General features: G+C 50.2%; 1 protein-coding gene and 1 long non-coding RNA gene across 6 annotated transcripts in view; one reads left to right on the top strand and one right to left on the bottom strand.

The window, feature by feature from the left end:
• The window catches only part of LOC143442800 (uncharacterized), an 81177-nt gene extending 80164 nt beyond the window's left edge, over nt 1-1013 (bottom strand). For 2 of the 5 annotated variants that reach the window (XR_013111292.1, XR_013111294.1), the window contains exon 1: nt 52-1013. This is a non-coding gene — a long non-coding RNA (uncharacterized LOC143442800). The remainder of the gene's footprint in view (nt 1-51) is intronic. The other 3 variants (XR_013111293.1, XR_013111296.1, XR_013111295.1) reach the window with 2 other exon arrangements.
• Nucleotides 885-27170, top strand: part of Galnt10 (polypeptide N-acetylgalactosaminyltransferase 10) — a 146276-nt gene continuing 119990 nt past the window's right edge. Inside the window, exon 1 of the mRNA XM_034505238.2 lies at nt 885-1326. Coding sequence (XP_034361129.2) covers nt 892-1326 — 435 coding nt within the window. The 5' untranslated portion in view covers nt 885-891. The remainder of the gene's footprint in view (nt 1327-27170) is intronic.

Raw genomic sequence — 27170 nt, 5'->3', positions numbered from 1 at the left:
CCTTGGGCATCCTGGAGCAAGCTGCTAAAATAAAAGACAGGCACTCAGCACCTGGAAGACGATGCCACAGACTTCATGTGAACTCCGGTCAGCAGCTCAGAATCCAGATTTCTTTGGACAAGTCTTCCAGGCTCTGCTATGCACAGCTGAGCTTTCGGTTCTGCGCCCCCCACCCCAACAACAGGTATCAGTGCGAGTTCTGCTTTTCCTTGCTCGTCACTCCTGGCTCACAGTATCGGGCCCACCGTGGGCGCTCGCTGGTGGTTTGAATTCGAGAGAGAAAAGGACATTAGGTTTTGGGAACGTGCTCTGGGCACCGTGTCCAGAAGCACAGTTAGGACTGGCAGGCAGTCCAAGTCCACTGGCTTGGATGTGCATGAGAATAGCTCTTGCAAGGAGGCTCCGGTCAGCTCCTCGATGGTTTTGCAAAGAAGCCGGACTAGTGACGGAGCATCCAGCACTTCACAGTTTGGAGATGAAGAAGGAAACCCGACTGACGACTGAGCGGTGCGCAAGGTGCCCTCTGCATACCAGTTGTACAGAGTCCCCAGGTCAAAGGCAGGTTTGATTAGCACGTCCCGAGGCAGAACCGGGAAGAGTGGACTGCAGCATCCCAGCGCAGTAGGTTGTAGCGTGTCCCCGCAGCCCCGGGGCTCTCGCTGGCTGAGAGCCGAGCGAGTTTCCCGGGGCGTCCCCGATCGCGTGCCCCGCGGCCCCAGCGAGCGCCCAACTCCCTAACTCCGGGACTTTGGCAAAGCTGCAGCGGGCGGGGAGCGGCGGAGAAGGAGGACGCACCATTGGGGCCCGCGGGGGGGTGTAGCAGTCAGGAGCCGGGGCCCTCTTGCATCCTGGAGGACGGAGATGCTCTAAAAATAGATGGAGGATTGAACGATGGAGGCGCATAGGACTCAGCCGTGCATCTCTTGGCGGAAGGCGAGGTGCAGGACGTGGAATGAAATGCCAGGGGATGATGGGGTTGGAGCGCACCCCCACGGCGGTGACACGGTGGAGGCGCCCGGCTCCCCCACCGGCGAGCAGCGGAAGTGCCGCGGAGTTGGAGCGGGGCCGGCGTCGCGGCCGCTTCTGCTGGCCGAACTGCTGCCGCCGCCGGGCGGACGGGCGGACGCGCAAAGCCGGGGGCAGGCGCGGCGGGGCGGACCGGCCCCGATGAGGCGCAAAGAGAAGCGGCTCTTGCAGGCGGTGGCGCTGGCTCTGGCGGCCCTTGTCCTGCTGCCCAACGTGGGGCTCTGGGCTCTGTACCGCGAGCGGCAGCTCGACGGCAACCCTGGGGGATTGGGTGCGGCGGTGCCCCCCGCGGCGGTACAGGTGAGTGGTCCGCGGCCGAGAGTGGGGAGCACTCTTTCCCTCACTTCGCTCCCACCCTGCAGTTCCTTGTTCCACCTATCCTTCGTGTCTGCTCTGAGGCTTCCCATTTTGGGGATGGCAACATCGAGGCTTCGGGAAGGTCAAAGACTTATCCAGGCTCCTACTCCAGCCTAAAATAGTGTTCAGCCCTAGGCCCTTTTCCTAGTTTACCCCCACTCCTCTTATTGCCGTCTATTATTCCTGGCCTCTTCAGCTTTCTCTTTTTTGGAGGATCCTTACCTGCATCTCCGTGCCACCCAGGATTGTTCGTTCTGAGGTAGGAGTAGAGATTCTGGTCGTTCTTGTCGGTGTGCTTCAGTAAATCTGCCCTTAGCCCTCACTCTCGCCTGCTGGTTCGAGTGTTTTGAGTCAGACCAGATCCTTCCTGGTTTGCCATCTACAGAGGCACTCCTGGGTCTCCTCTAAGTCCCCCATTTGGAACGAGCTTGCTTTCTCTCTTCTCTTCTCTTCTCTTCTCTTCTCTTCTCTTCTCTTCTCTTCTCTTCTCTTCTCTTCTCTTCCCTCTTCTTCTCTTTCCCTCCCTCCCTCTTTCTTTCTCTCTCTTCTCTCTTTCATCTTTCTTTATTTCCTTCGTGTGTATGTGTGCCTTTCCTACATGTATGTCTGTACCACACACGTGTCTGGCTCACTGAGGTCATAGGATCCCCTGAAACTGGAGTTACAGATAGCTCTGAATCACTGTGTGGTTGCTGGGAATCTAACCTGGAAGACCAGACCATCTCTCTCCTCACCTCCCACACCACTCAATCTGTATCCTAGTCAGATTCTGTGCCTCTCTTGAGAATACTGAGCCCATGCCCCAGAGGAGGTCAAGTAAGGATTGAGTGTCTGTCATTGAACTTGCTGCCTTTGACACTCAGGAGAGTCTAGAAGCTCTGGTAGAGGGCCCTCCCTATGTCCCAGAGCCACAGGTCTCAAGTGCCCCCAGAACACCTCCAGCCTTCCTTCTTTGTGCTGAGATATGTTTCTTGTAGAGTGCCTGCATGTGGACTCGAAGCCTCCTGGAATAGATAAGCTCTGTCACTTTCTTCCAGCCATCCCAGCTTTTCTACCCCAGCTCCCTGCAAGTGTAGGCATGCTTGAACTATTTCTCCAGTGGGACATTTAAGAGTTGCTTAGGGGATTTTCTTGGTCCCATGGGAAGTGGGCAGATGTGCACCAGGGTCAGCCTTGACTGACTGCTGGCTGGCCTTGAGGGAAGAGGCTGACTTCTTGAGATTGATGCTTTAAACCCCACCCCACCCCCCACCCCCAGCCCCAACCCCTTCCCTTCCAGTGTTAGGGCTGCCATCGGGGCATTCTGGCTTCTGGGGCATGGAAGACTCTTGGCTACAGAGCTGATCAATTTAAACTTGGCTTGTCACTCTGGTAATTTGTAAATCATCCTCAAGGTCTGGGTGATCTATCTATCTGGTAGATCTTACGGTTTGGAAAGTTAGGAGAGACGCTATTTCTAAATCCCTGCTTCAAATTCTGAAAGCCAGTTTAGAGCCCTCTCCCTTAAACTCTTTGTCTGAGTGGGGTTTTCCTGTGGGAAATCTCTTTCCTCTGTTACTGCCCCATGTGGCATCAGTGGCGGGAGGCCAGACTTAGTGTTCTTAGCTCAACTGTTAACTTGTTGTGCATAGATGAATCTGGTCTCCCACTCTGAGCCTTGCTTGCTCCGTGTACATGATTTGATGCCAACATTCTATGATGCTGTCAATGTGCCCGTGGAGAGTGAGGCAGGGCCACTTTCTTTTTCCTTTTCTGGGACCCTTTATAACATTCCTACCTTGGGATGCTCTGCTGAACACAGCCCTGGCTGAGGGGGGCGTGTCCAGTCAGGTCAGACTCCTGTGGAATAGCTGTGAGCAGTTCTAAAATAGCCTTTGACATTCTGCCTCTGCATGTAGAGAGTTCTGCTGTGAAGGCCAGAGACATCCTAATTTTCATTTTCTATAGACCCAGATGTGTAACAAGAAGGTCAAGGTTAACTGTCAGTTTGGCCTTAGCTTTCATGGTGAATTACTAACTGTACAAAAAGGCTATTGATGCAGTAAGGCCACCTTTTGAGCAGAGAAAGAGAGAAAGAGAGAGAGACAGAGACAGAGACAGACACTGAGTACCTCTTGGAGGCGCTACCCGGATCTCACTGAGAGGGCTGGTTTACATGCTCCATATTTTTGTCTGCGTCTCTGGGATGGCATAAAGGGCAGGAAGAAATAGTAAAGGGTTCGGAGGGCTTCTGTGTGATTATCTTTGCTTCTTGGGGGGTCACAGAAGGGAACTGTTTCCCAGGGATGGGCCCTGGTAGGTACGGCAGGATTCAGCATTCATGGGCTGCCTTTCTGGGAACAGTCTGCCAAATTTCCACACAGCCCCTTTGTGTTCCACTCTCCTGCAGATGCAAAGCCCTCCAGTCCCTCTGAATGTCAGCCGGCCTCCAGGAAAGAGACCGGCCTCTCCCACCCCTCTATATCAGGTGGCTAGCTGGGAAACAGTCTTCAGCATCCAGAGTTGTTGGGACAGTGATGAACCAGTTAGCATTCTGGCTAACTGGTTGAGTCAACTCCAAGCATGTCCGTGATCTTTCTGGTAGAAATAAGTGCTGGTCTGGAATGTAGCTGAGTTGATCGAGTGCTTGCCTGTGTCCAATCCTCAGCGACACATAAACCTGAGATGCACGCCAGTGATTGCAGTACTCGGGAGGTGATGGCAGGAGAATTGGAGTTCAAGGCCAACCTCAGCTACATGAGACCTTGCTCTAGAGCAACACCTGTTGGGGCTTTATTACCGTGGGAAGTTCTAGTGACTTTTCTGTGAGATTACGTACCTAGGTTTGAGCAGTCCTCTGATGCCTTGCCCTGTGATGCCTCATCCTGGTCCCACTGGAGCCACCAGGGGGGACATTTGATTTATAAAGTGCACATCATGTGCTCGAAGTCTTGCTGGTCCCATAGCTGGCGGAAAGTTGCAAGATTCAGTAAGGAAAGGCGGCCGGCCTCAAGGCCATTTTTGTTTTACCTTGAGCTTCTTTCCTGTTCCCACTCCCTAGACCGCCTGACATCTTGGTTTAATTCTAGGAATGGTTTTCATTTTGCTGAGCTTGGGAGCTGGTTTTGAACATCCCACAGTAGGAATCCCAAGTGCAGCTCCTCCCACTTCAGAGCCTGGAACTCTGGTGAGAAATGGCTTCTCTGGGTAATGGTATCTGTTTGGTAGAGACTGGTGGCATCATGGAATACCAATTTCTATGATTTTTTAAGTATCAGGACTTTTTCTTGTTGGGTCAGAGCTGAACTTTATTCTTAGAACACCCGGAAATCAATAACACCTCCCCTACCCCCACCCCCACCCCACACTCCCGGTTTCAGTCTTCCGGGTAGTAGAACCTTACCCGTCAGCAAGTTAAGGGCCATGGAAATGTGGTCTGGAGTGGTTTCTTTACTTTTCCAAGGTGGAGTTGGTATCCTTTAGACTGCTAATCCCTGCTCTGTCAGCTTGGCCAGATGAAATCTGATGCTACTGGGGAAGGGTTCACATGAAGTCTGTGGCAAATCTGCTTCTGCCTCCTCCTCCTGGGCCTGCTGTCTGCCAAGGATGAACACAGAGAAGCTTGGGAGAGAGGTCTGACTTTGGCTCTCTCTTGCCCTAAGCCCATTGCAACCTCAGGGAAGTGATTTAACCTCTCTGGGTCTTGTATTCCTCCCCTGTGAAGAGTGTGTAGATTCAGAAAGGAGGTAGGCAAATGTCTATCATTATGGTGCCCTCCCACCATAATGGCTAGGGCAGACAATGCTATTCAGGCTTTATCACCAGTCCCAGACTTGGCCTTAGTCTTTCCTTCAACAAGGCTTCTCTCAAGTGGGGTTGCTGGCATCATTTACTTTCTTTCCTTTTTTTTTTTTTTTTTTTTTTCTTTTTTTGAAGGGGGATGTGGGAAATAGGATTCCTTGAGTTTGAAAGTATGTTTCAGAAAGATCTAGAGTCCAGCTGAAGGCCCAGACTTAGGTATTTGTTCCTGTTCCAGCTTCTTCTCTCCGGCAGCTTTGTGTGTGTTAGCTCCGGTGACAGATAACAGATAATGGAACCAGGGATGGGAAAGCAAAGGCCTATTTAAAAGATAACCATCTAGCTTGCTAATTGTACCTTGTCTACAGCCAGCTCTTATTCAGAAATGGCATCCAGGATGTCTTTTGTTGCTGTATAAAAGGCACCTGGGGGTGAAGGAGGCCTTGTTGTAGCTCGCTCCTCCTTACAGTGGCAACTGTGCTTTGCATATCTACCTGGTCCTTCACATCTTCTATGGAAGCAGAGGGTTTGTATAAGAATCTTGCTTCTTCTCCAGAGAATCACCGTTCTTGTGTCTGGTGGAGTGGGGACAGGAAGTAGATGCAACAGGTATGAGTTCACGGTGGATTCCACAGTGGCCTTCCTGCTTGCAGATGTCCGGAGACCGGGAAGGTAGAGTGCATTTGTTGAACTACTGAAAGTATCAGAGCAGGCAGGGGGGGCTTCAGAGGGCCTCTAGTCCAGCCCCCTTCATTTTTGTCTGATGGAAACCGAGGCCCCCCAGAAGGGGTGATCACTTAAAACAGGTTCTCACAGGAAAAATGCAGACCAGAGCGTAGTGCTCTGAGGTTCACGCTCTGTTCCACAGCTGAGGCTTTTGCGCCACAGACTAATATTTGTGCCTTCTCCGCCATTATTTCCCCTGAGAGCTGAGATGATCTTGCTAAGTCCCCGAGGCCAGCAAATAAAATGGATTAAACGTTAGGGCTGCAAAGGGATCCTGCTTGGGGTGGAGGGATTCAAAGCTGTGTGGTACATGGCAGGGCTGCTGTCCACAGCAGACAAAACTAACTGGTCCTCAGAGCCCCCTTATGTTCTCTTCTGTATCCATTTCGAACAACAGTGGATTCAGCCTGAAATGCTACAAAAGCACACAGGCTCCTCTGGGACCATCTGGTTCTAAGCATTGGGTGATCTGGGTTCTCTTGCTTCTGGCTTTTTCTCTGTTACCTCTGACCTAGACCGAGTCCCTATGATAGCAGAACATGATCCTGGAAGAGAGTCTGTCTCTGGCTGCCTGTGTAGAAGAGAGAAGAAACTGTCTTATGAGCCCTGCCTTCCTGTCCCACCTTGGGGTTGCCATGCCCAGGACCTATCACAACCACACGCCTGCCCCAGGGGTCTCCACCCATGCTGGAGATGGCAGTGGGTTGGCCCCTTTGGGTGGGAGAAAGAATAGCTAGCTCCCCACAGAAGAATCTAAACACTCGTAAAGAAAGAGATGCTCTGGACAGCAGCTAGCATGTCTACACAGAGCCCTGGTGCATTTCCCCAGGCATTGGGCTCAGGCATCCCCAGGATGCCATCTCTTGGACACCCTGGACTTACCCTCATATGCAGAGTCTGTAGCTGTGAGTTTGTCTCCTTATTAGCCCTGCCCATCTTGGACTGAGGTTGGGAGTGTGGTCTTTGTTCGAAGCTAGGGAGGCTTGGGCCCAGGTTTTTGCCAACACGGTGGCGTGGAGGGCTGGAAGCCATCTTCCTGTTTCTTCCCACCAGTTCTTCGGCCACCTTCCTCTCCCCTCACCCATGTCCTGAGTGCAGCCCTTCCCCTCCACACACCAAAAGCCAGTCAGTCCACTGCGCATTTTCTCTCAAGCTGAGAAAAGAACTTCTGTCTCTCCAGCTTCGACTTTTTTCTGCCTGGCCCTGTTCATTGGAGGAGGCGGAGTGTTCATACTTTGGAAGCTAGAGGAAGCTAAACAATTCCGCTCGCTGCTGCGGGTGGGTGTGTGTTTATGCGTGTGTAGCTTTCTCTCCATGTGGCACCCTCTTCTCTCTTATCTTTTCCATGGTTTCTGTTTGCTGCCCTCTGCTGAGTTTTGATAGGAGATGGAAAGGGAGAAAGCAAGCCCAGGATTTCTTCTCTTCGCTCTTGAGAGAAAGCTGAGCTTCACATGCTGGATTTTCTTCCACCTTCTCAGCAGAGAAGCCACCGCCTAAAGCAACATTTGTAAGAACAATTACAATGTTAGGGGTTTAGGGGGATGGCTTAGTAGGTAAGATTGCTGCTCAGCAAGCTTGAGGACCTGGGTTTGGATCTCCAGCACCCACATAAAAAGCCAGCCAGGCAAGGCTGTGTATGCTTGTTACCTCAAATATTGAGGGCAAAGATAGGACAGCAGGCTCTTGGATTCCAAGAGCCTGCTGGACAGCTAGGGTAGCCAGAACCCTTCTGACTCGTGAGTGACCTTGTCTGTGGGCGATTAGGTATTTGGTGGCAGAGGAAGACACTGCACATCCTGTTCTAGCTTTTACATGGATACATGAGTGCACACATCTGGATGTTCACATATATAACCATACATACCACATACGCGTGCATGCACACACACACACACGCACACACACGCGCGCACGCACGCATGCAGTGAGTCATGTTTAAACCCTCATTACTGTATTTCTCCATATCTGATCAGGAAAAAGAACCAGTCTCTCAGCTCATCCCTCCATTCCCTCCTGTCTGAGCAGAGGGGAGAGGCCATTGCCTAAGGACTAAGCCTTTACAGTAGGCCCCTGATATGATCTCCCTGCTCTCTTAAACTGTGGCTGGGCAGTGTGCAACGTTCCAGCTTTTCCACCCCACTGCCTGATTCAAACCCCCAGGCCCAGGTGGGCAACCTGACATCTGTCCTTGTCACGAGAGTGACACTAATTATCTCGGAACTTCTTTTGAGGATGAACCAGTCACAGGTCATGGAGTGCAAAACCCTAAGCACAGTGCTTTGCTCAGAATTAGAGACCCTGATGGCAGTCAAAATGGCCATGCTTCAGCTTGACCTGGCTTTAGGTAGGTTTTTTAGCTTCTCTGTGGCTGAGAGGTTGGGAAGCTTATACTGTCACTGGAAGGTTAGAACTCCGGGAGGAAGGTCTGGCCCACACGGAGGTGGCATAGCTTCTGAGCATAGTATAACTGGTTGGTTGGTAATGTGGTATAAATGTCACGTGTGCCAACGCTTCTCTTTGCACACAGCTCTCGGACTGTTTGGAGCCTGAAGTAGTCTTTGGGTGGTGGTCCCCTTTCACTTCCTACCTGGGAGGGAACCCGAGCATCTTTTTAGGATGATTTCCTCACCATTTGCCTCCAGGAAGTGTGTTTGGCCACTTTAGCCTCAGGAGTTCTCCTGAGCCTCCCTTCCCTCAGCCGCCTGCTTGGATTGGAAGATTTCCTGGGTGCCCACTCTCCTTGGCGAGACATCTGTGACAATGTGTCCCACACCGTGATCACTTCTGACCAGTGCAGACTACTTTGTGAGGTCAGGGATGTGCTCTTCACGTTACTTCTCACATTACAGATTGACTAAGGACTGCCAGACAAGCTATATGGTTGGTTCTTGGTAGCCACTGGCCAGGGCTCGAGGCTTAGCCTCAGGAACGGCTTTCTGTGAGCTTCAGGGTGCTGAGAACCCCAAGCCTGGAAAGGATGGAGACTTGAAGGAATGTGGCTGAGTTTTATCACTGGAGCTTCCCACACACATCTGGGAGACATCCACTGCCACGAGAATGTCCCCAGCAGACCTCTTCTCTGCAGCTTTTCTGTTGGGCAATGAGGAACAGCTCTCTGCCAGATGCCAGCAGGCCAGGCTCTGAGCTTGTGTCCTGGTCTAGATCCGGTCTGCGTGGTGACCTTTTGCATGTTGTACTTTGGACTGGGTGCCTGCCACCTGCTGCCTTCCAGGGTGGGGTTGTACCTGTGGGACCAGGGCAAGGGGCCTGAACCAGGAACCCCAGCAGAAGGGCGGCTTCATAGAGAACTCAACAGCTTCTCCCTTTAGGGACGATGGCAGAAGGGACTGTGTGGAGCTAGGAACTAGTCCTATCTCATTACTAGGCCTGGCTGTTCCTGACTTAGGTCCCATGACTTTGAAACATCAAGTCCCTTCTCCCTAAATGAGTGTGTTTCGCTGTATCACAGTTCCCTGGTGTTAGTTAAAGATGGGGTGACTGAGGTCAGCAATATGCAGTAACGCATTGGTAGCTACACAGTCAAGCAATAGGGGAAGTGGGCTCGTCTGCTTCTGTCCACTGCTGTAGAGCCACTGTCTGTGTGACTGGGTTGAGTCCAGTCTGTCCCCTCCCTTGAAATACAGAACAGGTTGGAGGTCACTACTGAAGGCTGTAAACCCAGTGCTTGTTCCGATAGCTGTTGCTTCTGGAAGGCACTGAGTACCCAGTAGCGGTGCCAGGATGTGGGTCTCAGCTGGACATGGTCCTTTGGCCTCCTAAGAGCCTGGGCCTCCATTTGTGTGCTGGTGCAGGGTTGATGATCAGGGCTTTTAGGGAATATATTTCCCAGACTTACTGGATTGGAACAACTGGTGGAGGTGGGGTGGTTTCCTGTTGCTCAGGCACGCTGCTCTCAAGTGAGAACTGTTTCTTCTTGCCTGTTTCCTCCTGAGTATTGATTGTTGTCAGCTGCTGACAGCAGAGTGAGAAGAGAGAGAGGGGGGGGAAGAGAGTGTGTATTTGTGAAATAACTGGCTTCTAAATTTGGTACCTAACTTCAGTTAATAGTTCTAGTGCACCGTGGTCTCTAATTTGGATTCCTGGTTACTCTGTTGACATTAAGTCTTAACAGCCGTTTTCTTCAAACGGTCTTTTTTTCATTAATTATGTCTGGGAGGTAGTGGGGATGGGTGGGGGTGGGTGGGGTGGGTGTACTTGCATATATATATGCACATGGATGTGAGGGCCAGAGGTCAGATGTCATTCTTTGGGTATTGTCTGTCTTGTTTCTTGAGACAGGGTCTCTCATTGAGACTGGGCCTCAGTGTTTAGGGTAGACTGACTGACTAGTGAGCCTCGTGACTCCTGTCTCTGCCTCCCATTCTATTGTTGGGTTATCACCATGATACCAAGACTGGCTGCTCAAGATCTGATCTGTTTCTGTCTGTCTGTCTGTCTGTTTGCTCCCCTCCCCTCTGGTGTTTTCACTTTCTTGCTCGTTCTCTCTCTCTCTCTCTCTCTCTCTCTCTCTCTCTCTCTCTCTTTCTGTCACTCTGGTTCTGGCTTTCTTTTTTATTTTCCTTCTATTCCTCCTCCTGTTCCTCCTCCTCCTCCTGTTCCTCCTCCTCCTCCCCCTTCTCCTTCTCCTCCTCCTCCTCCTCCTCCTCTTCCTCCCCCTTCTCCTTCTTCTCCTCCTCCTCTTCCTCCCCCTCCTTTTGCATGACTTCTAGGCATTGAATTCTGGTCTTCATGGTTACATGGGGACAACTTTATGGACTAAGCTAAGCCCCACTCCCCATTCTAGTTCCCCAGTTTATATGTGTCCTCTAATGGATTCTAAACCATGGCTCGTGGGCCACACTTGGCCCAGTACTAAGTTGTGGCTTGTTCAGGGCTGGCCCTACTTAGTTAGATGTCTTTGTGTTTAAATGTTAGTAGTTGATAAAGCCAGTGTCAATATTCAGGCATGGATGAGGAAGGGTCTCTTGAGGTCCCATCCCCTAGCTGAGGAGCTATTGACAGTTGATAGCTACTAGAGGAGGGGGAGTCATTTGTCCTTGAGGGTGTGGCTATTGACAAGTTGTCCATACTCCAGTGGACACACCCCTCTGAGCAGTACTAGTTGGATTCAGTGGGTTATTAAAAAAGAAGGCATGGAGGTGGGAGGGAGGGAGTATGATGTCCAGGGAAGCAAGGGGTACATAGCCAAATTACATTGTATACATGTATGAAACTATCAAAGAACAAATAACACAGTCAAAGAATAAGTTGTTCATTAATTCATCTTTTTAGGAAATTTTCTTATTTTTGGTCTTTTGGGGTAAAAATCTGAAAGTCTGGCAACTAGACCCAGGTATGAGTATCATCAAAGTATGCACTAGGCCCCCTAGCAGCTGCCCCTCTAGACAGGCTTCCATCTCCCTCCAGCTCTCCAAACCCTACCATGCTCTGTGGGCTGAAACCTGGAACCTCACCCTTTGAATTACCAGTTATGGGAGCTTCGTGGGAGACCCTTGAAAACTCGGTGACGAGATCCTAAGCTGAGTGGGTGAGTTGTGGCTGAGCCTTGTAACTCACAAAGTGTGGTTGTCAAACAGACCACCTAAGCTTGTATGCAGACTCCTGCTCTCTCTCACCAACATGGGGGTCCTTTGCTTCCCTCTTGGTCTCTGAACTTGGACCCCCCTATGTCTAGTGAAGCTCGCTCGATGCTAGGAGGTTGTAGGCGGTAGTTTGTTCGCAGCTGTGTGGACATGACCCGCCCTGTTTTCTTCTCTGCTGGTTGTTAGCCTGCTCCGGTTTTGCGTCCCGATATTGGGGCTGGATCTTGCAGGAAAGTGAGGATAGCTTCCTCAGCAATGGGTGACTCAAATGTTCCAGAGTCATTCTAGAGTAGAGGACCTATGTGTGGTCAGAATGGGGTCCCCAGCAGGTACTGGGGGAGGCAATTCAGTTGTATGCAGCCATGTAGGTCTGAGTCCAAGGCCTTTGGATATAGTGCCCACAGTTGAGTGACTTCTTCCCCTGGGGGCTTCTGCCATAGCTGGTCCATGGGGCAGGGGAAGCTTCATCGAGAGCCTTGACTTGGGGTGGTCACAGTCTTGGAACGACAGCCTGCCCTGTCTTTGCACCCTAGATCCTTAGCAGAGACAGTAGTGGTCACTTAATGAGCTAATCTGCATTTGACCGTGTGACTACCTTTCTTTGGCCCTCTCATCCCCCGGTGAGGGGGGTTCTGCTTGGTGTCACTACACAGACTGGACAGCAGACCGAGGATGCCTAAGTAATTTCCAGGCCTGTGCAGAAATAAGTCACAATGTGGCTGCTCCTACTTAGGCTCTTGGCTCCCAGATTTGTGCTCTTAGCTGCCAAATTTGATTGAGCCCAAGGGGAGTCATTTCACCTCTCTGCCTATAAAATGGAAACTGAGTGTCCTGGTACATGAGCAGTGTACAGACAGGAGGAAGTGGATGGCTTCTCACCCGTGGCTCTTCTTGCCCTCACCTCTGCACAGTTGTCTGATTCTAGTACTGGGGCGTTTTCTTGCCCTCTGGGGTGCAGATCCTGGTCCCTCCTGTCCCTAGCCTGAAGCCTGCTGCTCTCCAGCTCTCCTGGCAGCAAGAAAAAGAGCTGACAGCTCCTGCCAGGGCCTGAGCCAGGGAACAATGGTGGACATTGAGAAGGCCACCAGGTGCCAAGCCAGAGGTAATAAAGGGACATTTGATTAGTTTCAACTCAAATTGTCAGGTTCTGCTTTCTTTCTCCGTGCAGCGGTTAAAGGGCACAAAAACAGTGCAGCTTCTCTCCTTGGGGCTGGTGCCACTTCCTGACTGGGCAGCCATCTTAAACCCGAAACTCCCAGAGACGGGAGCTCACCCCACTTCCCTAAGAAAATTTCTCGGTTCTCCACTGTGGCTCAGGGTGACAAAGGATCTCTCAGTTGCTCTCCACTCAGCTTTTCTGTCTCTCCTCAAGTGTTTCCTTTCTTAGAAAGCCTTACCTGACCATTTGAGGAGGAATTCATCTGTGTCTTGGAAGTACGTGCAGGACCTACTTCCCGGTGCTAACCCCATGCACCTTCAGACTCAGTGGAAGAAAGTCATGTTTTTCAAGCTGTTCTAGACGGAGCTCTGTTGGGGAGGCTTTGGATGGGGGCAGGGTTTAGAGTGGTTGGGGATCCCAGATTGTTGAAGGTGAGTCTTCACTCCATCCCTGGGAGTTCTACTCCCAAACATGGCCATTGTGTCTGGGGGTGATTTTTCAGTCAAGAGATCCCCTGGGCTTGTGGATGCTCTGTTTTCTGTTGCAGCTACTCAAATAATGCCATTGTAGAATACACATGGCTACCTCATGAGTGAACATGCTGTGTTCTAATAGAACGTATCTTTGCAGAACCGGCAGTGTGCTGAGCAGGCAAGCTCTGGTTTGCTGGCCCCTGCTCTGGTCTCTTCCTGATAGAGGAGCCCTGAATTGACAGATAGAAGCTTTCAGGAATTGTATGATCTTGGCCTGGCCCCCAACTGTGCCTCTTTTGTAAAGTGTGCTCACTGAGAGGAGGAGTCTTGAGAGTCCTGCCAATCCTGGACACGCAGTGAGGCCCGAGTTCTCCCCAGTGGGTCAGGCACCATTGTAGCTGAGCAGAGCTCTGTAGGGCAAACCAAATACTCCCTCCCACTGATGCCCCACCCAGTGCCTGCCCCACCTTTCTAAGATCATAGCCCCACCCTCCTGTGAGACCATAGTCCAGTTCGTACATACAGTCTGAGAATGTCACAAACAGAACTCAGAGGCACCTGTCCCTCTAAAACTCTCCAGCATGACCCTGGTGCCAGGGGATGCTGCACACTTTCCTCTGGGACCCTGGTGCTGGGAGATGCTGTATAGTTTTCCTCTGGAAAGAAGAGGGAAGAGACAGCCTTCCTTCTTCCCTGGTGAGATGCGAGGGCTTTGAGAGTGTGAGCTCAGAGTAGCAGCCAAGGATTGTTGGCAGAGCTTGGAGGAGTCCTGGCGGGACTTCACTTCTTTCCCTCAAGCAGTCTCCATCCTCAACCACGGGGCTTGCTTGGTGGTACCCTTGCCTGAGGAGGGCTTGATGCATTCCCTTCAGATGTTCTTGGCAATTTGAGATGCTTTTTCTGGGCTGGTATTTTTCCTGCTTGCTTCTTGGTGGCGGGAGAAGGTGTTTGCTGCAGGTGGAGCTGAGTATCCTGTCAGTCTATGATGGGTCTCTGAGGAGAAGGGCTCCTGGCCAGGCCCAGGATTTTCCTAGGTTCACTGACACATAGATTTGAGTGAGGGTCGGGGTGGGAGGTGTTAACATATCTCCCAAGTCATGCATTAAACTCCTAAGTCCCACTACCTCAGAATAAGACCCTACATGGAGAGAGGGAAGGTAGTAACTGGATGAGGTCATGCCGGAGTGGGTACATTCTTCATCTTCTATGACTGATGGGTCTCTTTAGAAGAGGTGAAGAGACACAGAGGAAACAGCCCTGGGAACCTAGCAGGACCATAAGCCAGAAACACCTGGCCTGCCCAGAGCCATGAGTCTTAGCCTCTTCCTGTTACTTCTGCTCCATTTTAGTTTATAAGAAAGGTTCTCTCTTGAGAAAACATAACGTGTCACATGTGTTCTTTAACTAAAGCCACGCTCCTGATTAGGATCAATAACTCCATCCCTCCTCCTTCTCTTCCTCCCTCTCTGCATCGTTTGTTTTGTTTTGTCCCAAGTTCCTACACTGACTGCAACAAAAGCATTTTCATTCTGAGTCCTCACTAAATTGATCTGGAGGATTTCTGTGTGCTAGATACAAAAGCCACCCTCACCCCAGCCCCCACCCCTCCCACCCCCCCCACCCCCCACCCCGCCACCTCCTTCAGAGCTCCCAGCCTAAAGGAAAACACAGACAGGTTCTGGGTGCTGCCTGGGAGACCAGCATCACACTGTGGGGTACTGGGAGACAGCACTGGTCAAGGTCAGAGAGAGCTTCTGAAAAGAGATGATGTTTACATAGGCCCAGACTATTGCAGTGTATGTCTAGTAGGACTGTGTCTCCCAGGTGGCAGAAAGGGGACCTTTCTCCCAGCAGCAGTAGGGAAGGCAGTAGTACCCCAAACTACATGTGTCTGGAGAGGTTGGATCTTAGGCTCTGACTGCTGGCCCGGGAGACTGGGAAGCTATCAGATGGTTAAGGCGTAGGATGACTGGCGAGGAACCATGGCTATACAAGAAGAATCTGAGGCCGAGATCAGCCACTGAGGTGGAGGGAGAGTGAATGCTTTCACTCATCTTGCTGTGTCCAGATGACAATACTACAACCACAGCACTTGTCACTTGAAGTCTCTGAGCTCCAGGTATTGGTGACTATTGCTAGCTGTTTTGCCAGGTGTGGTGATAAGCTGCTGCTGTGAACAGACACACCATAACCAAGGCAACTCTTACAAAGGACAACATTTAATTGGGGCTGGCTTACAGGTTCAAAGGGTCAGTCTGTTATCATCAAGGTGGGAAACATGGCAGTGTCCAGGCAGTCAGTCATGGGGCAGGAGAGGAGCTGAGAGTTCTATATCTTCATCTAAGGGCAGACAGAAGACTGCCGCCCAGGCAGCTAAGAGGAAGGTCTCAAAGCCCATCCCCACAGTGATGTACTTCCTCCAACAAGGCCACACCCACTCAAAGGCCACACCTCCTAATAGTGCCATTCCCTGGACCAAGCATATTCCAACCACCACAGTGTGGGAGGGGCTGGCAACACAGCATTGTGGGATGAGAGGCTCGGGTGCAGTATGGGCTGCTCAAGATATTCATTGGCACGTGAGAAGTAAAGGCAGGTGTGGGACTGAGAGACACTGGCATGTAGGCAGAGCTAGATTCGTGATCTAGTCTTCTAGTTCCTGGAGCAGAAGAGTGCCCAGTTGTGAAATCATGTGGCCAGATTGCTTTCCAGACATTCTGCAGTTCAGGAGTTGAATCATGGATCTCTCTCTCTCTCTCTCTCTCTCTCTCTCTCTCTCTCTCTCTCTGTGTGTGTGTGTGTGTGTGTGTGTGTGTGTGTGTGTCTCTCTCTGTGTCCCTCTCATTGAGGCCAGGTGAGTCAGAGAAGCCGCCGGACCTGATGGCTTGTCACAGAGCAGCTGTACTAGCTGGGTTCTGCTTCATTCAGCGTGTCAGTCACTCATCAGCTACTGACTCAGTACTGGATTTGCCCTAGGCTGGCTCTGCTAAGCACTTGACATTCCAAGAGGAAAAGATGCCTTTCCCTGTCCTTGAGGACAGCTAGACCGCTGGACAGGTCATTCCAGGGCAGAGCCCTTGCTGAGCTTTAGAAAGCAGAGTAAAGGATGCACAGCAGCCCCAGACTGCCATCCCAAGCTGCTCCTCCCCCCTCTGTGTCCCTCCCCACACTAGTCTCATGTTTGTTGCTGTGATAAAATCCCCTGACAAGGGCCTGGAGTGATGGCTCAGCAGTTAAGAGCACTGGTTGCTTTTCCAAAGGACCCAGTCCCTTGCAGCAGAGAAGTCAGGGGGCAGGAACTTGAAGTAGCTAGCCCCATTCCATGTCCAATCAAGAGCAGAGAGAATGGATGCACACATACACGCATGCTCGGTGCTCACCTTCTTTTCCTTACTCTTATGTAATGCAAGGCCCAAAGCCAGGGAATGGGCCGGGTCTTCCCACGTCTATTAATATAGTATAGGCAGTCCCACGCAGACATGCCCACAGGCCAGCCCCATCCACACAGTTTCTTCCTCAAAACTCTTATCCTAGTTAATTTTAAACTGTGTCGACAGTTGAAACTCACCACCACACACTGCCTTAACTCTTGGCTTTTTTTACATCCTTGTTTTTGTTACGTGACTTTTATTTTACTTTATTTTAATGTATGGATGTTTTGCCTGTATGTGTGTCTGTGCACCGGGTGCAAGCCTGGTGCCTGTGGAGGCCAGAAGAGGGAGTCAGATGCGGTGGAACTGGGATTACAGACAGTTGTGAGATGTCCCGTCCTTAGATCCATTAAGAGAGTAACATGTGGGCTTAACCACTGAGCCATCTCTCCAGCCCAAAGGAGCTCCTCGTCCTCCTGTTTCCCCCTCCCGAGCGCTGGGATTGCTGTGCCTGGTCTAACTCTAGGTTTAAGGCCTCAGGTTTGATTGGGTTTGAGCTCTAGTTTGGTACTAACTGTGTGAGCTGGGTTGCATGATTTCATCTCTTTGTTTTCTCATTTTTTAAGCTGGGCATGAAAGGCTGGGAGAGCTGCTCAGTGGTGGACATCTGATGCCTTGTGTACTTGAGGTCCTGGGTTCCATCCCCAGCTCCATGAATGAATGAATGAATGAATGAATAAATAAATAGATAAATAAATAAAAATGATGTGAAGTAAAGGAGCCGCGGTCACAGAACCTGCTTCCTGGGCTTCTTGTCAGGATTGCTGTCGGTGTGTGTGGTGTGGTGTTTAAGTGCTCATGCGGAGATCAGAAGACAGTTGTGTGGAGTCAGTTTCCCCCTGCTATCTTGCATGGCAAGTGTTTGTACCCGCCGAGTCATCTCACCAGCCAATTACCAGACTTAAATGTGCAGAGGACCTGCAGTGGCCCTACTCCTGGAGTGTGCTGGAGGGCTTCCTGATGGAGTGCTAGGGAAGGCAACTCTGGGGAAGCCACTCAGGGAGCCGGGATGCTGCTGGCAGTAGATGCTGGTGGAGAAGCAGGCGATGTAAGATCCAGACCAGGAGACCTGCCTATGGCAAGAACCTGGTGCCAGGGGCACTACCTACCTTTGCTGCCTGCCCAGCCAGCATGTCGGGGCAATATGGCAACCCCTTGTGCATTGTGCTGCTGCCCAGTCCCTTTTTGGGGCCACAGCGCACATATTACTATGAAGAGAAACAGGTTTAAAGGCACAGAGACAATAAATGTTTACTTCTCGTGGGTATGGAGGCTGGAAGGCTGAGCTCAACATGCCAGTGGAGTCTTTTCCTGGTAAGAGTTCTTCCTGGTTTACAGATGGTTGAGCCCTTGTGTCCCATGAGCCTCTGAGTCTGTTCTTTTAAAAGGCACTAATCTTATTCATGGGGGCCCCACCCTTATAACCTGTGTCCTGATTACCTCTTAAAGTCCCACCTCCAGATACCATCAAAGTGGCAGCTAGAATTTGAACCTGGACCTTGGGAAGCGTTCAGTGTGTAACCCTGGCACAGGTGTCGTCTGTTTGGGGTCATCCGTAGGATGCCTGCATTGTATTACATGGCTGTCTTGCCAGGGCCTGCGGAGGCTCCTGTGATCAAATGCTTTTAGTTTTCCTTGTGACAAAAAGTACAGACACACTGTGGGAGGAATAAAGACTGTGAATAAGGCCGTGTCTATTCAGGTCAGACTCTGTCACTAAACAAGTTAATTTAAGAAGTTATTAAAAATGCATCTCGGATTTGGGAATTGGAGCTAACGGCTGGTTGACCCGACTTATTTTCATTACTTTGCTTCTGGTTTGTAAATTATGCTGCTGCTCTCCTGAGAGTTCTTCAGCAGCTTCCTGCTCTAGAATAGAGACCTCAGCTCTTTGATCCAGGCCCCTTCTCCCCGTGCCATCCTCCCCACCTCCGTCCTCACCAAGTGAGGACCTCTTCTCACAGCAGGGAGTACTTTCTCCATGCTTGAACACACGTATGCACACATGCATATGCCAGAACCATGCATGTACTCAATATACGATGCATATATATATATATATATATATATATATATATACCAAATATGCACATGTGCGCCAAACACTTACAGGCCACACATACACACACCAGAGATGCACAAACATGCCAAACACACATATATGTGTGTACACACACTGCTCATGCACTACACATACACACACACAGACCAGACATGCACGCCTGCACGCACACACAACACACAAGTTCGCACACACCGGCAGCACTCCCACACATCCAGTTCACCTTGCTGGTGCTGTGGTCCCTTTCAGATCTCAGCTCCGGCGTCTTTTCCCGAAGTAGGACTTCCTGGCCGACAGCCAACTTATGGATCTTCTTCCCTTTAAAGCTCCACGTCTTAGTTTATACAGTCTTAAACTCAGGTTGTTTGACGAGTCCCTCTTGCTGTTAACTATAAATCTACAAGGACAGTAGCTGTGTCTGCTTCCTCACCATTTTATCCCTCATGTTTTACACAGTACCTGCCCCGTGTCAGATGTTATGAGTGAGAAAAGGAATGAACAATCTTGGATGCTCTCCTGGACCAGAATTTTTAAAAAGGCATAGCTGGGCATAGAGTCAAAGGAGTGGCATCGTGGGCTCATAATCTCAGCACTCATAAGGGTAGAAGCAGGAAGATCAGGAGTTCAAGGTCATCCTTGGCTACATAACAATTTCAAGGCCAGCCTGGGCTATGTGAGACCCTTGACTGGAAAAAAAAAATAACAGGTGTAAAGAATGTTAGTGGAGAAGTCTTCAGCTTTTGGGTGTGGGCTGTAGTTAAAAGACAGCGGTTGTGATCGTGTTGATGCCTTTATTCTTAGGAGACACACTGACGAATGAAAAATAAAGTTATTTCAATTTTCATGTGGGTTAGAAAAAACAACTGGAGACAGAGAAAGGGGGAAGGAGAAATGGGCGTGAGGGTGGTAGTCAGGTGCCAGAGAAGGTGGCAGAAGCTGTTTCTCCTGCCTGCGTCTTTCTGCGAGTTTAAAATTTATACTAGAGAACTGAGTAAACTTTACTCTCTACTGAGGAGTAACTCCGAGAGCAAGCGGGGTACAAGGTGTGCGCTCATAGTAATCCCAGCCCTGCAAAGACTCAGGATTGCCATGAGTTTGAGGCTATCCTGAGCTACATGAGGCCCTGTGCTGCCCCTCCCACCCCCATTGGTTTTTTTTTTTTTTTTTTTTTTTTTTTTTTTTTTTTTTTTCCTTAAAAGAACAAACAGAAAACCACAGAGGAGCTGAGGACATATCTACGTGGCTAGAGAGTTTGCCTATCTTGTAAGAAGTCCTGGGTTCCATTCCAAGCACCACATAAACAGAATATGGTGGTACAGTCCTGCCCAGAACTCGGGAGATGGAGGCAGGAGGCTCAGAAATTCAAGGTCATCACAAAACAAAAAGTAAGAAAATATAAAATCCCATGCGTAGAAGTGAGTGAATGAAAGAGAAATGAAGAGCTGAGAGGAGAAAGAGAAGCCTTCAGTCCAGAGGCATATGTCAGGAGCCTGCCAGCAGGCACTGTGGCCCTGGGTGGGCATAGAGCTGTCGCTTCCTGTGGAGGTATCTCTAGATCAGGGAGGGTGCCATGCTGTACTGTCAGACTCTGCCAAGGGATCCGTCCACATCCTCCTCTTTTTCTTGTGATGATTTTTGATTGTATGAAACCAGATGGGTCTTAGATTTTCAGTCTGATTCCCAATTTTGTAGATTGCTCTTCCTCTGTTAAAATAAATAAATAAAACCCTCAATTTTCCTGTTGCCCACCTGTTCTTGAACACACTTCATGTCCCTTCTTAGTTATCCATCTCTGTCTAAAAAATTATTCTCAAACATGGAAGCTTAACACACAAATATTTACTTGCTCTGCGTTTGGGTGGGTTGAGGATTCTGGCTTTGCTGGAAGGTTCTAGCTCTGGGTCCAATGAAATTACAGTTAAGAGGCTGGTTCAGTATGCTTACTTTAAATTGGGCATGGTAGTGGGTATTTGTAATTCCAGCACTGGGAGGGTGGAGGCAGAAGGATTAGAAGCTCAGAGTCATTCCTGGTGACTAGTGAGTTTGAGGCTAGCATGGGTTATATGAGACTCTGTGAAAACAAATGAGGGCTGGTGAAGTCTAAGAGCCAGAGTTTGATCCCTAGAAGCCATGGTGAGAGGAGAGAACCAGCTTCCAAAAAGTTGTACTCTGATTGGTCTCTGTGAGGAGGAGGAGGGAGAAGAGGAGGAAGAGGAAGAAGAAAAGGAAGAGGGGGAAGGGAGAGGAGGAGGATAAATAGGGGCCAGGAAAGTGGCCCTTGACCTGCAGGTATGAAGACTACAGTGTGAATTCCCAGAATCTGTCTAAATGTTAGATGGGTAAGGCACCCCACCTATTATTCCAGATTCTGAAGGCAGAGTCATGGGATCCAGAACAAACTGCTCCTGAAGACTAGCCATATTGACGAACTCTGGGTTTGATTGAGAAACCCTGTCTCAGTGACTAAGGTAGAAGAGTGATGTTTCCAGACATCGACCTTAAGCATTCACACATGCATGCACACACACACACACGTGTCTGCCTCCACACATGTAAAGCATGCAAGCACAAAATGAAACACACACAAAATGAAGTTTTTTAAAAGCTGGTGGTCATATTGCAGGCTTCTGGAGTCTCTCTTGCATTGGACAGTCTGCTCCCAGAGGGCATGGTGTAGGAAGAAGCCTCAGTTGCTCAATATATGGACCTGTCCCCAAGAGGCTTCAATGACCTTACACTGTCGCAACTAGCGTTCCCTAGACCAAGTGACTCAGGCGGGCACACTGAGACCACAGGTCCTCTGGTGATATAGCTCAGTTGGTAGAGTTCTTGCCAAGCATTCATGAATCTCTAGTACTTTATAAAACCACCCATGGTGGCCCAGGCTCACCTGTGACTTCAGTTGAGAAAGAAGAATCAGAAGTTCAAAGTCATTCTCTGTTACATTGTAACTTCCATTGTAACTATATGAGTTTGTTTCAGACAAATTAATTAATCTAAGGCCTTATTTTTGTTTTGTTTGAGGTAGGGCATGTAGCCATGGCTGTCCTGGAACTCACTATGTAGACCAGGCTGGCCTTGAACTCAGAGATCCACTTGCCTCTCAAGTGCGGGGATTAGGCATTTGCTACCACAGCCCGAAAAATGTAAAACCTCGTGCTTCAGCCTGTGTCTCTCCATGTCTGCATCTGTAGTGTGTAGCTGGATAACGCACATTAACAGATGTGTGTGACCCTCATCAGTGCCCGGCATGTGGGAGGCCAAGGCTGTACCTCTACCACTGTTAAGGGTCAGACTCGGCTTTGTCTCATCAAGATCTTTACATCAGTTTGACCAACCTCTGAGGCAGAGATGAGAGAAGCCAACGCCAAGTCCAGCCTTCCAACCTTCATATGTGTAGCAAGCTGGATGAAGGGAGGGGACCAGAGTGATAACTAGGCAGTTAAAAGCAGGGACTAACTGCCCTCCCAGAAGACCCAAGTTCAGCTCCCAGCATCCTCCTCTTTTGTTGTCTCACCATATCCTGTAACTCCAATTCCAGGGGATCCGATGCCCTCTTCTGGACTCTGCAGATACCTGTGCTCACATGCACAGATAATACCCCCACCCCACCCCTCTATACATAATTAAAAAAAATAAAAATGAGAGATGAAGGGAAAACAGACATGTGCAGGCCAGTCGTTTCAGCAGATACTGAATCCCAGTGTCTCAGCTCCATCCACATGAATGTGATGGGCATCGGCATGCCTGCCCTTAACCTCCACTGTAGGCCCAGATCACAGCACAGGTGGATTTATAGGAAGCTGAGCTGGAGCTGGCAACACCCCCCACCCCAAACCCGGAGTGCTTTCTCTGTTGAACAGAGATCCCTGGCTTGTTGACATCCTTAGTCAGGAGGGTGCAGGCTCGGGTCCTTCCGGCAGGTAGAAGGCTGAGCTCGGGTTTTTTAAGGACCTGCAGTTACAGAGCACAGCCTCAGGACCCTTCTTCGCTTCTTCTAGCTGTCAGAGACATCTGGACGGGAAGGGCTTGGTGGGATTGTGCCTCCCCACCCGCTGCCAGCCACTTACACTCTTTATTAATAAAAATGCTCGCGAGAAGGCTGAGTTTGGGTCTGAATTCTGAGGATTCCCAGCAGCTCTCCAAAATCAAGAGCCAGACCTCAAACCCAGTAAGCAGTTTGAGGGCGGGGCTTCAAAGTTAGAATGATTAGATTCTCTTCTCTACCGACTTGGCTCCTGTGCCTGGGCAGGGTCACTATGGACCCAGCCCAAGACTTTACTGAGTAAGCCCAGAGGCATCACCCTGGGGGATGACAACTCACCTTGAAAAACCCTATATCTTCCATGGTCTTTCTTCACTTCAGACTTAAATACTTCCTTTTTGAAATGTTTTTTTTTTTTTTTTAAATTTGTTTGGCCAGTGTTTTAAATACATTCTGTATATCAAGTCTGGGTAAATGTTCCCCCAGCCACAGCCTGGCACAAAGTGGCAGGGACAGACCCAGCATCCTCCTTGGCTGCCCAGGTGACACTCACCTTAGGTTCTCATTTCCTCTCCCCCTCTCCCTATCCATTGGGAAAAACATTTCAGAGAGCAGGAAGGAAAGGAGGGGGAGAGAGACAGGAAATGAGGACCGCCCTTATCTCAGAGCGAGACCCATCCCACCAAGATGAGGATGATAATAATTTACTGGCCGACCTGAGGCTGTGATGACCTGAGAAGAAATCGGCAGAAAACCTCCGGTAACTTCCATTACGGCTCGGTGTGGCCTGAGGTACCATTGTCTATCCACATTACTGGTGTAATTAAGAAAAACGAATGTCAAGGTCATCTTTAGCTACACAGAGAGGTGGAGAGCTATCAGGGCCGAAGGAGAGCCTGTTTCAAAAACCTCTAATGGAGCTGGGGGGATAGCTCTGTTGGTGAAATGCCTGCTATGCAGGCATGAGGAGCTAAGTTCAGACCCCTACATCTACGTTTAAAAAAAAAAAAAAGAAGTATGGTATCGTGTAGCCCAGGCGTAACCCCAGAGGGAGAAGACAGAGATAGATGGGTCCCTGGCACGCCAGCCTAGGCTAGAGTTACAGATTTAGTGAGAGACTCCCGTCTCAAAACATAAAGATGGAGTGTGATTGACGATTGACACCCAATACCCAATATTGACCTCTGACCTCCCAGCCTCCCAGTGTGTGCCTCCCAGTTTGTGAATATGCATTCACATGGATATGCACATGGTGCACACGCACGCTTGCTTGCACGCATGAACATGATATTGAAGGAAACGCTGACAGCTTGAGAAGCAGAGTTGAGGCTGGGAAGGGATCCTAGGCGGTGTCAGCAGGCATCCCTCTCTGGGAAGAAAGCTCGGCCAGTAGCCTTCCTGGGTCTCACCTAGTCTCAGCTTCAGTAACTCCAGAACATGGAGGTTACCTGCTTCTCCCTTCCCTTTACTCCACGGTCATCTCTGCCTGTTCTTTCTGGATATGGTCATAGCTAGGGTCTCCCTTACCTCTGAGCCTCTGAGAAAGCAGAGGCTGTTCTTGGGTGACAGTGGCTTGAGCCTGTCACTCCAGGGCTCCAGAGGCTGAGGCAGGAGAATCACTACAAGTCCCAGGTAAGCCTGAGCTACAGAGTTAAGCCCTGTCTCATTCCTACTAATTAACTAGTTAATTCTTTAGATAACTAGTTATTGAGTGGAGAGTCATGCTGTAGCATATGTTGAAGACCTGCTAACTGTCCTCCCAAAGGTCAAACTCCTCTCTGTCTCTGTTTCTGTCTCTGTCTCTGTCTCTCTCCCTCTCTCCTTCCCTTCCTCCTTCCCTCCCTCTCTCTTTTTAGGGTGTTGGTTTTGGCCCTCAGCCAGGGCATGGTGGGTCTCCTAGCACTGGACACCTGAAGGCCTCCCTCTGCTCTAGTGGCCATGGCTTCTCTAGCTCTGGGTGTGAGGGACCTAGTGACTAAGTATTGTCTGTGACAATATTGTCACCTTCTCTCCTACCGAATCCCTGGCTTCTGCCACTGGGGCTTTGGTTGCTTCCTGTTGAGGGTGTTGTGGTGAGAGAGGCAGTGGAGACCTGAGCTGGGGAATGTCGGGGGGGGGGGGGCGGGGGGGGGTGTCAAATCTGGCAACTCACATGGGTTCCCTGTGCTGGCCTTTGAAGGTTCCTTCTCCTAACTCTCTTTAAAGGAATAAGGATAATTTTAAGTTATCTGGGCCCATAGTTTTCATGTTGCAAGTCATAGGGTCACTGATTTGGCTTCTGTCTAGTTGAAAATTACTCTGAGAGGCCATGTATACAAAACATGCACACGTATCCCTCAGATACATCCACTGGCCATCACACTGGGCCAGGCTGTAACTCAGGGTGGAATGCCTGCTTAGCATTGCAGGAAGCTCTGGGTTCAATCCCCAGCACTGACTAGAACTGAGTGTGTTGGGGTCTATGGGATGGCTCGGTGGGGAAAGGTCCTCTCTGCCAATCCTGATAGCACCTAGTACTCACATGGTGGAAAGAGAGAACTGGCTCTTACAGGTTGTCCTTTGGCACACACCTGCCCCCCCCCCCCAACGCATGCATGAACATACGCATTCAAATTAGATAATAATAAATGTAGAACTTGGTGTGGTGGTGCACACCTATAATCCCAGCACTAGGGAGGTGGAGGCAGGAGGATGAGGTTAAGGTCATTCTCAGCTATAAGAGATCCCTCATCAAAAACAAAACATACACAAAACCATCAAGTGTCAGCAAAATCCCAGTGGCCACCCCCCCCATCCCCCCGCATCCCCAAAACCCTCTCTGGTTAATTTCACAGTAAACCATAAATATCTGAAAATTAAGACTTTGTAATAATAAAAGGCAACCTTTTCAGCCTACCAAACAAGAGGCTTCAGTTATGGAAGAGGCACCTGTTTTTCAGAGAGCCTGAATCTGACCACCATTGGTGGTTTTGGATGGCTAGGCAACCAGACAGCCCTTGATTTCACATAAGCAAGAAACTTCCTTGGCTTTTAACTTGTGAACGGAAACTGGATGATTCCCTTGTTCTATACAGTATCGACCCGTGAAAGAAAACCTCCACTGGCCTCCGGAGAAGGGTGCACCCTCCACCCGCCCCGGGTGGCCATGCTTTAATTATAAGAACATTACCTTTTACCTCCTGGTCAATTTGTTTCTCCGTGTGCTCAGAGGCTTAGTGGGAAGCTTGCCCATAAAATATCACCCCAACAAGTATTGAACGGGCCGGGATGATGAATAGATCAGCCCTCGGCCTCCTGGAGAGCTCACAGCCTCGGTTTCCTCCTCCCTTTCTTCCCTCCTCCCTTCCTCTTCTCTCTCAATCTACACCCCCCCAATCCCACCTTGCACCTCTTCTGTTTGAACTGCTTCCACCTCCAGCCTTTTGTGATCTGCACAAGCTTCAGCTGGAGAGATTCTGGGACAGCCTTGTCTCCTGGTCACCTCTGGCCCCAAGATGGGATGGCATGCTAGCCCTGTTGCCTCCCTGTGTTTATGTGGAGGCTGGGGGATGGAAGACTCTGGCTCCCTTCTCTGTGGAGTTGTCATCTGAGTCTATTAGCCTCTCTCCCGGCAGCCATCCCTAACCCCTGCTGTGCCTGTCCCCTCCTCTCAAGGTGGAAAATCAGCTGGTGGAGAAGGTGGAGAATGAAGCAACATCAGTAAGGGGGAATCCACAGGATGATAAACTTTGACCTTTATCCATGAGGGCTCAGCAGCTAGGTGTGCCTGGTCTACATCTTGACCCTGTCACTGTCAAGGAATGGGAATGCCACTTACTGTTTTTAAAACCAGTTTACAGCTTTCACTTTGGTTCCTGAGCCCAAGGGAAGGAGGCAGCCCAGGGCTGTGGCGAGAGGAGAGCGAGGCTAGGAAGGGGAGAGGGGTATAGGCCAAAGTGTCTCCTCTCTCAGCCCTGGGGTTCTCCAGCCAGGAAGAGGCAGCCATCCTTGTGGGATCTCTGTGGAGAAGCCTGAAGCCTGCAATGTTCCTTCACCCTGCTGACCACCACTTGTTCTGTTTGATCTTTGTGAAGAGTCCACTCTGTACATCAGCATTTTTTGGCATTACCAGAGATAGGACCCAAGCTCTCGAGCCCTCTAGGCAAGGGCTTTGCCACTGAGCCACCGCCTTTCTCTCCTTTTTTTCTTCCTTTCCTGTTGCTTTCCTCTAATCCTGTTCTGCATGACAACCACAGCCATCTTCCAAGGCACAAGTCTGTGCTTGTCCTTTCCCAACTCCAAACCTACTGCTGGCCCCCCATAGCCATTAGGATAGAACCCAGAGTTCTTGTTGCCCAGGCCTGGCATGATCCAACCTAGACCACTGTCACCAGCCTCTTCTCCTGCTGTCCCCAGCTTCAGACATCGCTTTTCTTAGCAAATGTTTCTCCACTGTCATTCAGACTGCATAAGTGGCCTTTGAGCCCTGGGCTTTTGGATGTATTCGCTCCTCCTACATCCCAGCACAGCCAAGGTGACCTTGGCAGCATCCCTTCCCAGCCCAAGGGTGTGTGTGCTCCTGAGTGCTTCAC

The sequence above is a fragment of the Arvicanthis niloticus genome, chromosome 6 (genome assembly GCF_011762505.2).
Source record: "Arvicanthis niloticus isolate mArvNil1 chromosome 6, mArvNil1.pat.X, whole genome shotgun sequence".
Classification (NCBI taxonomy): Eukaryota; Metazoa; Chordata; class Mammalia; order Rodentia; family Muridae; genus Arvicanthis; species Arvicanthis niloticus.
This window is presented reverse-complemented; position numbering and strand designations above follow the sequence as displayed.